We start from the raw sequence: 11,311 nt of genomic DNA on the forward strand, positions 1-11,311 counted from the left end.
TCAGCTCACGGGCAGCCCGAGACGCTCGGAGACAGGGCAACAGCCCATCTCTGTTCACCCACTGCCTCACTCCCCACCCTCCCCATCAGCACGGGGCTGCCCGCACCCCAGGGTGACCAGCGACAGCCCACACCACCCACCCACAGCAAAAGATCCTACTCCTCTCCCTCCTGAAGCAAAAGCCACAGCTACCAGCCGGCTTTCTGCCAAGAGAAGCGATGATCTTAAGTTAACTGGTCTTAACTGTCCCAACCACGCACAAGCTCCGGAGAAACCTCCTGGCTGCGACAAACACCCTCAGCACTGGCCCTCCTGGAGTTAGCAGCACTCCTCCCCTGCGCTCGACTACTTCTGCACCAGCTTCAGAGCTGATTTATTGCTGCTGCTTGTGCACTGTACGCCTGCACTTGTCCAGATCCAACAGTCACATTAAGTACTACACACTCCTAAACTCGCTGAGGCAGCACGCAGACAGCAAAAGCGTTTGTGACCAGAGTCCCATAGCCCAAAACCCGCATCAATGTAGCGCCCGAAGCAGAGCACATTGGGACAGTTGCTGCTACTCCCTTCTGGAAGGACTCGCATTAGCTGAAGAAGATCGAGAACAGGCTAAAGGCTGAGCTTAGTGTCTCAAAACAGACTTCTAAAGGCTCGCTGGAAGAAACCAGACTCACGGTAAGAAGCTGCTGGCTACAAAGAGCAGGATCCCGGTGTTAGGTTTGACAGGTCTCCACAGGACAGCGACACTTGGTCTTAAGGGGGTCATTTTATTGTTTCACTTCTCCAAATGTACAAAAAAAATTAGAAAATAACCCTACCCCCCACCCCCTCCCAAACCACAAAACAAACCAGTCTGGGGAGCCCCACAACAGTGCAGCTAAGAGACGGCAGGAAATTAAACAGAACTAGATACAGCAGCTGGGTCCCCTCAGCCCACGCGGTCACTGGCTCTCCACAACCCAGAACTGGCCCCAGTCTGCCCAGTGCTTCCCCGATTCACACAGAGCTCATCCTGACAAGATGGCGAGCGGGTACTTTACAAATCCTCCTTCACCTTCTTCTTGGATTTCTTGGTTTTATCTTCCTCCTGCAGCACGGGAGTGTTGGTTGCCTCCCGCTTCAAGTAGCTAATGAAGTCACTCACTTCTCTGCCACCCTGTGGAAAGCACGAGACAATAAGGCGGTGCCTGGGCTCCCCGGGGGCACCCCCTTCGCTGGGGGGGCTCAGGTGCCAGGCAGAGACCGCACGCAGAGCTCTCCCCGGTGGGTCTGCAGCAGGCGCAGAACATGCCCTGCAGGCACCGGTGGGCGCGTCCCCAGGGTAACTAATGGGACGGAGGCCACCACAACTCCAGAGGGGCTCGGCTCGATTTGGACACCTGGATGCTACTTCACTTCTTTACAAATAAGCAAGAGCAGCAAAAGACTCACCTCGTACTTCTTTGGACTCTGCTTCTTGCCAGCTGGAGCAAAATAGATGGTGGGGAAGCTGGGGAAGAGAGAAGAGACATTGGAGCTCCTAACGTGCTCGGTTTTCTTTCAGACCAGCAGGCCAGCCCTCCCCGAAGGGACTCGCCCCTGCCTTCCTCTGGTTTAACGTGGGAACAGCCTCTGCAGCTCAAAAGCCAGCAGGTGTGGCTTCCAAAGCCTGGCCATGCCCAGAGTTGTCTGAGCTCCACTACGTCCACGTTTGCTGGCTAAACTGTTTTCACAAAAGCAAGCCAGCAGTCTTTTTACACTGCCAAGAACAGAATCCCAACAGATTCTAAAGCAGAGGGCGGGGATCAGCGAGACAGGCCTCCAGGCACAGCCAGGACACCAGAATCCCAGAGAAGTAAGGCAGACGACTGTCCTTTGTTTTCACTCTTGATTTCTTCACACTAAGTAAATGCCTCGCAATCGCATGCCAATCGCCCCCACCCATCCTCCCCATGAGACTCGTTCAGCTCTTCTTCTGTGGCTGCTGGTCAGAGACAGAAGCCTGAACTCGTCCGCTGACAGTGGTGTGACAACAGTAAGACCTACCCTCTGACTTCATACGGAGAAGGCACATCATTGGCTGTAGCATCCATTTTGGCAATGACAATATTGGGGTCTTTACTGAGCTGTTGGTAGAAAGAGCTTATTAGTAACCAATCCACAGTAGTTAACACCAGGAATTCACCGATCAACATCAACTAAGACAGTGATGTCTAAAGGACAGTGCACGCAGTATCCTAAAAGGTGAACAAATTTCTTCTGAGCAGTTTCCTTCTGCCTCAAGAGGGGCACGGGGAACAAAGCCCCTCCTCACCCAGCTGTATGCAGCCACACCTCCCAGTGGAATTGGTCTGGTATAAGTTCTGGAGAATGCTTACCCCAGAGCAACTGCTTGTCTGCTACCCTGGGAAGTGAGCTGTGAGGATACGCAGTGCTCGGGAAGGAGGGGTGCCTGCTGGCAAAACAGCAGAAGGCTGGTCAGATCTGGGAGAACAAATTAATTTACTCCACTCATGAAAGTGTGCAGGGCAGTGTCATCCTTCAGCAGATGGGAAACTGTAACCACGCAGAGGGAAGAGACCCAAAAAAGAATTTTGCCAGTTGAGACCAGTCACTGCATCAGGGAATACTTCACAGCAAAGGGAGCAGGCTAAACCTACCAGCGTGGTTGCTACCACGCTCCAGATCCTGCCAAGGTACTTCTGCATTCACAGGAGAGGCCAAAACTCATAGTCCTCAGGAAGGCACAATTACACCCCGTTATCATAAAGGCTAGGCAGAACCTGCAGGATTGGTTAATGCTGCCAAATTCTGTTTTGCCTTTGCAACAGAGTCCCAGACCTACCTTCTCCCCCAATTCTTTGTATTTGGGCTCCAGATTCTTGCAATGTCCACACCAGGGTGCATAGAACTCTATCAGGACATCTTTGTCTTCTGCGTTGACAATTTCATCGAAGTTCTCAGCAACCACCACCTGGTAATGTTTGATCACACAAGTTAGTTCTTTCTAAGTCAAGAGTAGGCTGTAACACGACACGCTCTACATGCTCTGCCCAAGCAAGCCAGCCCTCCCACGGTACGAGTCACGCTGCACCTACACACCAAGCAGCAAAATGACCAAACACACAATCTTCACCAAGCTGTAACATCCTCAACTCGCAGGTAAAAACCTGTCCTAAGGTACCAGCGCTACCTGCGGGTGAGGTTTGCACCTGGTATCCTCGCAGGAGGAGGACGACAAAATAATTTCTTTTTAATCCCAGCAAGTTCCAGGCTGAGCAATCAGTTTAGCAAGACTGGCTGAGGCGATGCCCATGCACACATCAATACGGGAGTGGAGGTCACTGCTTGTAAGGCCCTCACCATAAAGCCAGGCCACAGAATGCTTTCAGTCAGGGCAGAATTTACCATGAGGAATGAAAAGTTGTACCACTCCCGCAGTGATGAGATGAAGATTTAACTCTTCAGAAATAGCGCAGTCACAGCCAGCTTGAAAACCACGCCACAAGGAGCACAAGGCCAGCAGAGCAGGCCTTCACGTAATCCCTGTACATCTGGATGATCCTATACCTGAAGAGCACATCGCTAGCACGCTCAAGCAGCAGTTACTAAACTGAGAGAACAAAACAGAATCAAAACTGCAAGCTGCATTTCTCCCTCGGCTCAGAAAACTGCAATACAACAAGGCACTGAATTCTTCTTCCATCTATCACAGTAGAGGCTTCTCAAGATGCCACAACGTGGCACTGGCAGCGTGGGATACTGGCGTATGACTAGAAGCTGCCGCTGAACAGTGTCTCTTTATCCACGGGTAGGAGCTGTTGCTGCGCTTGATACAGCACTCACCTTCACAGGGCCATCATTGCTTTCAGGGACAGGCTCCGATTTCAGATACTTTTTCAAGTTTCCATCAAAGTAATCTTGCAGGAATCTCTCCAGAGCCTTTCCATCACGGCTGAAAGTGAAGTGACATTTTACAGCCATCACCACACACACAGGATGAGAGGGGAAAGCTTTCAAGGCTGATTTAAGCTCCTTCCACCCACAGAACATATGCCACCCGCACCTCCAAGAGCACCAGTCTGGGGCTGGCTTAGAAGACCCCAGAACACGTGCAAAGACGCCCCTAAGAGTTTTGACAGGAGGCTGGACACACATCCCATTCTAAGTTTTAGGCCTTTCGGCACCCTTAAGTTTCAAGAAGAAAGGTACAACTGTTTCCTCTGCCCTTTAATGCACCTTAGTTCCTAAATAGACACTTAAATATCTTGAATTAAATTATCTAGCCAAAGCTAGATATAACAGGAGGGGTTGCAAACTCTCTACAGGGCAGGAAAACACATGAGTAGGAACCATTTTGACCCAGCAATCATTTCTTCCAGCTGGAACATCCAGCTTTTCTGTTTCCTCTGAGCTAACAAAGTATGATCTGGTCAGAGACCTCCAGACCAAAGTCCATCAAGTGAGAGGCAACACTGCTAAGTTCCAAAACTTACGAGAATTCTTCCTGCATGACGTATTTATCTCCTTTAGCGGTTCGGATGGCAACAACTGGAGCCTCACCCACGCTGCTGTCTAGACCAAACTCTGAAAGCTCATGGCCAAAAGTTTTCCGACTAGCAACAGCAAAAGACAGTTTGTGGCCAGCATCTAAGAACTTCTTTGCAATCATCATAACTCTAAGGGGAGAAAAAAAAACCAAAAACACAAAACAAAACATAGAAAGCATTATTCATTGGAACATTTTCTTCCATGTGATGTAACACCCTTCGTGTTGAAGTGCACGTTGGACAAGGAATTCAATGGCATGATGTGTTCTGCACAAGCAAGTCCTATAGAGATGGTGTTAAGAAGCAGAGGAATCAGCTTGTGTCTATTGTGACTGAGGCCTGTGCAAATGTTGTGTGCTTTCATCCTCCACCCCAGTCAACATTACCACCAGGGTCTCAGGCACTGGGGAATATAAAGGATAGAATCCCACACAACACCAATTAGGAAGTTTGTGTTTAAGGTCTAAGGAGTATGGATACAAAAGCAAAGGGGTTTCAAAGCACACACATATCACATGCTGTGGGCTCTGCAGGCAGCAGCCACCCCAATAGTTCCGACTAGAAACTCAGCTGGAAGCTTTCTGGGAGACAAGAATTCAGGTATGAATAATAGGAGAAACTTCGTCAACTGCGCTATTGAGTAGCACCGACGCCGGGAACAAGTGAGAGAGGACGATTAACCCCCTGCCACTGCCTACCTGTTGCGCCAGTAGTTGGAGCCCTTCGCATTCTTCTCATAGTCCACATCATAATATGCCACCAACAAGTCCTTCCCCTGGATCAAGTCTTTGTTGTCTTCAGTCATGTGTGGACAGATGCCGAAGCTATCAACGAGACAGATGTTCGCAGCTTCAGTCTCACTGCCCAGAACCCATCGCCCCCCAGGAATAGGCTTGATGCAGCACACTCTTGTTTCCCATCCAAGAGTGTTAACTGCCAGTCATCAGTAAGACCTCAGTAGGAAACACCTGCCCATTCATGTACCACACTATTCCAAGTCCAACCTTCATCTCTAGCCACAATGTCAGCAGCTGTATCTGACCTAAATAAGGCCAAAGCTGGCATACTTCTCAGGAAGCTCACAGTTTTTAAACAGAAGCGTGGTTATTAGAATAGGGACAGTAAATGCCAACAGCAACACCAGACTTCCCAGAAAGAGGGTGGTCAGAGAGAACATGGGCAAGACAGCTCTTCTGGACGCTAAATAGGAAGTGGCAGCAACGCCAGTTAGAGAAAACAAGTTCTGACAGGGCTGAATCCAACTGGGGCCAGTCTATCTATCACATTCTCTGGTGAGGAATGACTCACATGTTCTCCTGGATGAATTTCTTGATTTTTCCACTGGTGATTTTGTCTTCTGTGTACTTGATGGAGCTGTCCTCAAACTTGTTCATCAGGCGTGGAGGACGAAATAAGATTATACCCCTGAGGGAAAGCAGGTATCGAGAATTAGTTTAATGTATCCCTGGGTTTCTAAGGATGGCAGCTAGATGAGACAAGAACCCCGTCTCCACTGACCACCCACATTCACTGTTCATAGCTTCAACAAGACTGTCTAGTTTCTTGGTGGCACTGCTGCATTAGATGTACCTGTCAGACACTTCTCCGTTATCCAGACAGGCCACAATGACAAACAAAAAGACCCCACCATAACAAGCAACAGGGAAGCAAAACACCTCTGTTGAGATACTTCCCACCTGGAGGCAGACACTAACTCCCCAGAGCCTGCAACCATTTTGTACCTTTCATCTCAATTCTGAAGAGATAAAAAAAGATACGCCACTGGCAGTTGGGGAAGAAACAAGACCTTAAGCTATGTTCAGAGAGTGAATCCAGTTAACAAGTGGAACCCATGAATTTGTTCCAGATATATCATTAACAAGAAATCCTTGCGTTAAGCAACTTACTCTCCATCTTCCTCATACTTCTGCACCAACTGGTCCTCACTGGTGTGTGCAAAACGGTAGTTATCTCTTAGGTTGTTGGCTGCTTTCATGAATTCTGAATAAGCATCCCCAGAGGCATCTCCAAAGAAGCCTGCAGCAGAAAGACAGATGGTGACCCCAAACCGACTCATCAGCAACGACTGTGTTCATTTATTTCATCATTTATCTCTACAGTGCGCTGAAAGATCACTTCTGAATCAAGTCCTCCAATGCACGTCCAGGCCTCCATCTTTGACAGCTTCTCTCCCATTTTTATTGGAACCTTTCTGCATTCCCTCCCTTCCACCCGCAGAAAGTTACTCAAGAGTCTGCCCAGCTTAGTTGCTCAGCCAAAAGGCAGCTGTCCTCTGAGCACTGAGATACCCCTTCATAACCACGTGCCACTACTAGTGATAGCAACTGCCAATGGTACTTCACAAAAATAAGTTTGGGAATGCTGATCAATACTCATCCAGTTCCACTTGTAAGGTGGCACCTGATCTGCACAAAGGAAAACTGGTATTGCTGCTTCTAAACTGGGATCAAATCATACGATGTTGACAGCCTAAGAGTGTCACGAGACAGCACTCGAATGTACTTTCTAGCAACCCAAAGCTACCTGTTGTCAGCCAGCCAAAAGAGCAACCAGCTTTAAAAAAGATACACTGTGGTGCCAGGAGATCTGAAAGACAGTCAAAGAATCACTGGAAAAAAACAGATTGCAAGAAATCCCTAGAGGTGACGGAGTCTGATCTCCTGCTCAAAGCAGGACCAGCTTCAAAGTCAGATCAGGTTGCTCAGAGCTTTGTCCAGCTGAGTTTTGAAAAATCTCCCACACTGAATGTTTCGAAATCCCTCTGGGCACACGTTCCAGTGCTTTATCTTTCTCATTACGAAAAACTCTTTTGCTCATGTCCAGCTAGAATTTCTCTTGCTACAGCTTGTGATACTGCTGCTCATCCTTTCACAGTATGTTCCCCAAGACATCTCCCAGAGCCAAGCATCTACTCACTTCAGTGCTGCACCGAATCTACTCACCCACTACAGATGCATCTTTATCACTGATGAATTTCTCAAAATCAGCCACAGAATTGAGAGCCACCGAAGCAGGTCCCGCCTGTTTCTTGAGATGACTGACAATCCCATCTTAAAAGAAATTAGTTACATGATTAAAGGGATCACTACAAAGTTCCACAAGACATTTTTCAAGTTTCCTAAAAAAAGTTGTTTCTGCAGAATCCCTACACCCCTCCCATACAGTAAGTGATTTGTATTAAAGGAACACTGTCACCAACTTCACATAGAAAGCTTCTAGCATCTTCTAGATAGCGCATATCAAGGGTAGTAGGATTTAAAGATAATGTGGAAACCTTCACCTTTAAAAGCGTGCTTTAAGGGATACTAAACATCCAAGGCTCTGCCAGCACAAAGAGTTCTGGAAAGGGCAAGGGGGAATTGTGTGTGTAGGCGGCAACCTTCTTTGTATCCCTGAACACACGTAACGTCCCTGACACAGGTCTATTAGATGTGGGTCTGCCTTCCAGCACCATTTCCAGACACTTGCCCATGAGCTCTTACCTGCTGTCCTAGGCCCATCATAGGTTCCTGCCTCCTCTCCATCTCGAAAAATCTTTAAGGTGGGATATCCACTGACTCCATACTTATTACAGGTGTTTGAGTTTGCTGTACAGTCAACCTAAAGGAAGAGGAATATTGCTACTCAGTGACCCAGCCAGCTGAAGGCACAAATGAAAGCGGCTTTGCCATTGCCCACATTATCACATACAGAGTCTAGAGGGTCTGAAAGCTCTTTGGCTTTTTACCCAAGGCTGGATTCCTTTCACAGAAAGCCTAAGGATCCACAAAGCATCTACAAGATCAAAAGCTGGAAAGTGAAGGATAGGGAAGGAGGTAACATAAGCGTAATGACAGGCCCAGAAAAGTATGTGAGAAAACACTGGAAAAATTAAATAGTTGCAAGTTTGGCCAGACTACATGCAGAAAAATACTAGAAAGATCCTTGTAATCAATGACAGGCTTAACAGGAATCAATTTTCTTAGCACCTCACCAACTAACATTCCTACAACGCCTGAAAAAACAGGCTGACCTCAACTGACATGGTGTCAAGAGCCCACGCCGCTTCCCAGAAAGGAAGAGGAAGACCCTGATTTGAGAAAACCATACAAGTTTCCTTGGCAGAAAACAAAGCTCCTGTACAGGAACCCTGACTGTACGAGTCAAGGGACAAGACTGTGAAGCACGGTAGGGGCCAGTTCTCGGGGGGATCGCACACCTCCCAGGTGGCTTCTTCCTCCCGGCCCGGGCGAGCCCTGGTTACATGCTGGTGCACACCCACGTTACGCTCTGCACAGCGGCTGAGCAGCAGCAGCCCTTGGCTTCCAGATCCTTCCCTGGCGCCTAATGCTTCACGGAGGCGAAGCCCATCAGGCCCCGAGGGCCCCCCAGGCCCGATGCGCGCCCCGGCCGCCGGGCGAGTGCAAGGCCGCGGCACAGCTCGCGTTTGACCCAAGTCCACCCCCAGGCCGCCCCCGGGACACGCCGCCCCCGGGCCGGTGCCGCAAACACTCACCTTCACCAGCGGCACGATCCCCTTCAGCCTGGTGGCCGCCGACTCATACTCCGGCGCCAGCCGCTTGCAGTGCCCGCACCTGGGAGAACGCGGGAAGTCAGGCCGGCCCATAGCCCCCTGCCCGCCCCAGCCCCAGCCCCAGCCCCTGCCCCTTCCCCGCCGGGCCCTGCCCGCACCCGCCCGCCCGCCCCCGGCGGTCCCTCACCATGGCGCGAAGAACTCCACCAGCACCAGCCCCGGGCGCTCGGCCAGGCCGCTCTCGAAGTCGGCATCGCTGAGCTCCACCACGTCGGAGGCGCGGGCGGCGATGGCGAGGAGCGGGAGCAGCAGCAGAGCGGCGGGCGGCCGGGGCGCGGACATGGCGGGGCTCCCTCCTCGGCGGCGGCGGCGGCTGAACAGGGCCGGGGGCTGCAGAGCCGGAAGTCCCGCCCCCCCAGCCGGACCTGCCGTGTGGCAGCTCTCCGTTGGGCGCCGCGCCGCGCGTCACGCCGGCCCCGGCCAATGGGCTACAGACACAGGGGGCGGGGCCAGCTGCGGCGGCCACGCCCCTCCCTCCCCCGGCCGCCGGGTCTCGGCGCCGCTCGGAGCTGGGGGGGCGGCACCGGGGCCCGTCCCGGACAGCGCAGCCCCGGGCTCCCTCCGTCCCTCCCTACCGCCGCCTGGCCCGGCCCGGCCCGGCGGGACCCTGCCGTTTGCCGGGAAGCTCCGAACCCGCCTCGCCACGTGCCTTCTCGGAAAGCCCGGGAGGAATCCCCGTTCCCGAACACCCCCGGGAGCGGGGAAAGGCTCCGGAGACGGCACTTCAAACTGCAGGGCCGACTAAACCTGATCCCGCCTGTTACAGAAACAAAATCATCGCCCGGGGGGGTTGTGCCGTACAGAAATTGCCACCAAAGGATCCGAAGCCAGGGCAGGGCAGCAAAGGCTTGGGAAGGGGAAGAAAAGGAGAATCAAGGAGGAAATATTTGATGATCTCGTGGTGGTTGAGAAACGCAGACGGTTATCTAGACGCAAAGGCCAGGAAGCGAGGGGACAGTGGTGCCAAGTGCTGGGATGCACAGCGGTGACCCCGCAGGGACGCACAGCGGTGACCCCAGAGCTGGCGGGCACCGGCAGTGGGTGGGAAGGGACCCGCATCGCCACCCAGCCCGTGACAGACACGGAGCTGGAAGAGCAGCTCCTGCAGGTGACGAACCAGCCCAGGCTGGGGAGGGAAGACAGCTCCGTCACCACTGCTCCTGCTGCCTTCTTCCCCCTCGCCAGAGCGCCCTTCCGCTCCCACGCCCGGACCCCCGGGACACCTCCCGTTGGAGATGCCCGCTGGGCCCTGCCACCACGCTTCCAGCGGGGCTGCAGAGCAGGAGCCGGGGGAGCTGAGCCTGCGGGGAAGGAGCAGCTGCCCCGTGGCGGCCCATCGGATCCGCACGAGCCAGGGATCACAGCACCACCGGCACCACTGCACAGAGCCTGTGCACGCCATTCTGTCTGTTAGTGGTGCGAGAATGGCCTGGTTACTGCCAGAGGAACGGGTTTAAAACTGCGTGCTGGTAATAGCTAAAAAATCTGCGTTTGACCATATTCCTTTAGCCTGTGGAAAGTTGAAGAAGATGCTTCAAGGTACCTCTCAGGCCTCCGCTGTGGAGTAACAGCCGTTCAGTAATGCAAAAACGGATGGTAGAGTAAAATCTGCCTTCAGTATTTTCACATGAGTTCTCAATTTGAGTTTCCTTCCTTTCGTTTAGGAATAAAATTACTCATCCGCAGACAACTGGGTGGGGACCATCATCTCGTACCCACCCAGCTGTTCTCAGGACCGGATGCAAACACCTCTTAAGTGAAGAGCAGTAGTTGGGCAGCCAACAGAGGGAAGGAAGAACAGGTATTTAACAACCTGAGTGGGAAGTTCATGTTGGCGGGAACTGATTTTGTTCAGTAGGAACCACGACCAGGACATTTGATGCTCAGCAGGAGCAGCCGCGAGAGCTTTGAGGAGTGATGAGAAGGGCAGGAGTCGGTGTTGTCCACGAAGCCAAGGGAAGGAAAGCAGAAAGATGCTCTGCCCGGTGGGGTTGCTTCGGAACCCCCTTGGCTCATCCCGCTGTTCGGAATGAGCCAAGGACTGTGTGTTCAGCGGGGGGAGAGTCCTGCGTTTCCTCTGAGGAGGGTTCAGCTGGAACACCGGGATCTCTCTGGAGCAGAGGTAAGGCACACCAGCGGTTTTACAGGGAAAACATATGCAATGCCAATTCCGCTGATTGCTTTTTCT

General features: G+C 51.9%; 1 protein-coding gene across 1 annotated transcript; it reads right to left on the reverse strand.

Annotated features, from left to right (window-relative positions):
• Positions 1-823: 823 nt before the first annotated feature.
• Positions 824-9,482, reverse strand: PDIA3 (protein disulfide isomerase family A member 3). Its single transcript, XM_063346903.1, has 13 exons — positions 9,251-9,482; positions 9,046-9,124; positions 8,033-8,150; positions 7,493-7,600; positions 6,437-6,566; positions 5,838-5,954; positions 5,228-5,353; positions 4,476-4,658; positions 3,826-3,934; positions 2,825-2,953; positions 2,026-2,105; positions 1,432-1,489; positions 824-1,156 (listed from the first exon to the last, which is right to left on the reverse strand). Exons 1-13 carry the CDS (start codon positions 9,403-9,405, stop codon positions 1,037-1,039), a joined length of 1,512 nt encoding a protein of 503 aa, XP_063202973.1. The 5' UTR covers positions 9,406-9,482; the 3' UTR covers positions 824-1,036.
• Positions 9,483-11,311: the final 1,829 nt, after the last annotated feature.

This window comes from Chroicocephalus ridibundus, chromosome 9 (genome assembly GCF_963924245.1).
Source record: "Chroicocephalus ridibundus chromosome 9, bChrRid1.1, whole genome shotgun sequence".
Lineage (NCBI taxonomy): Eukaryota > Metazoa > Chordata > Aves > Charadriiformes > Laridae > Chroicocephalus > Chroicocephalus ridibundus.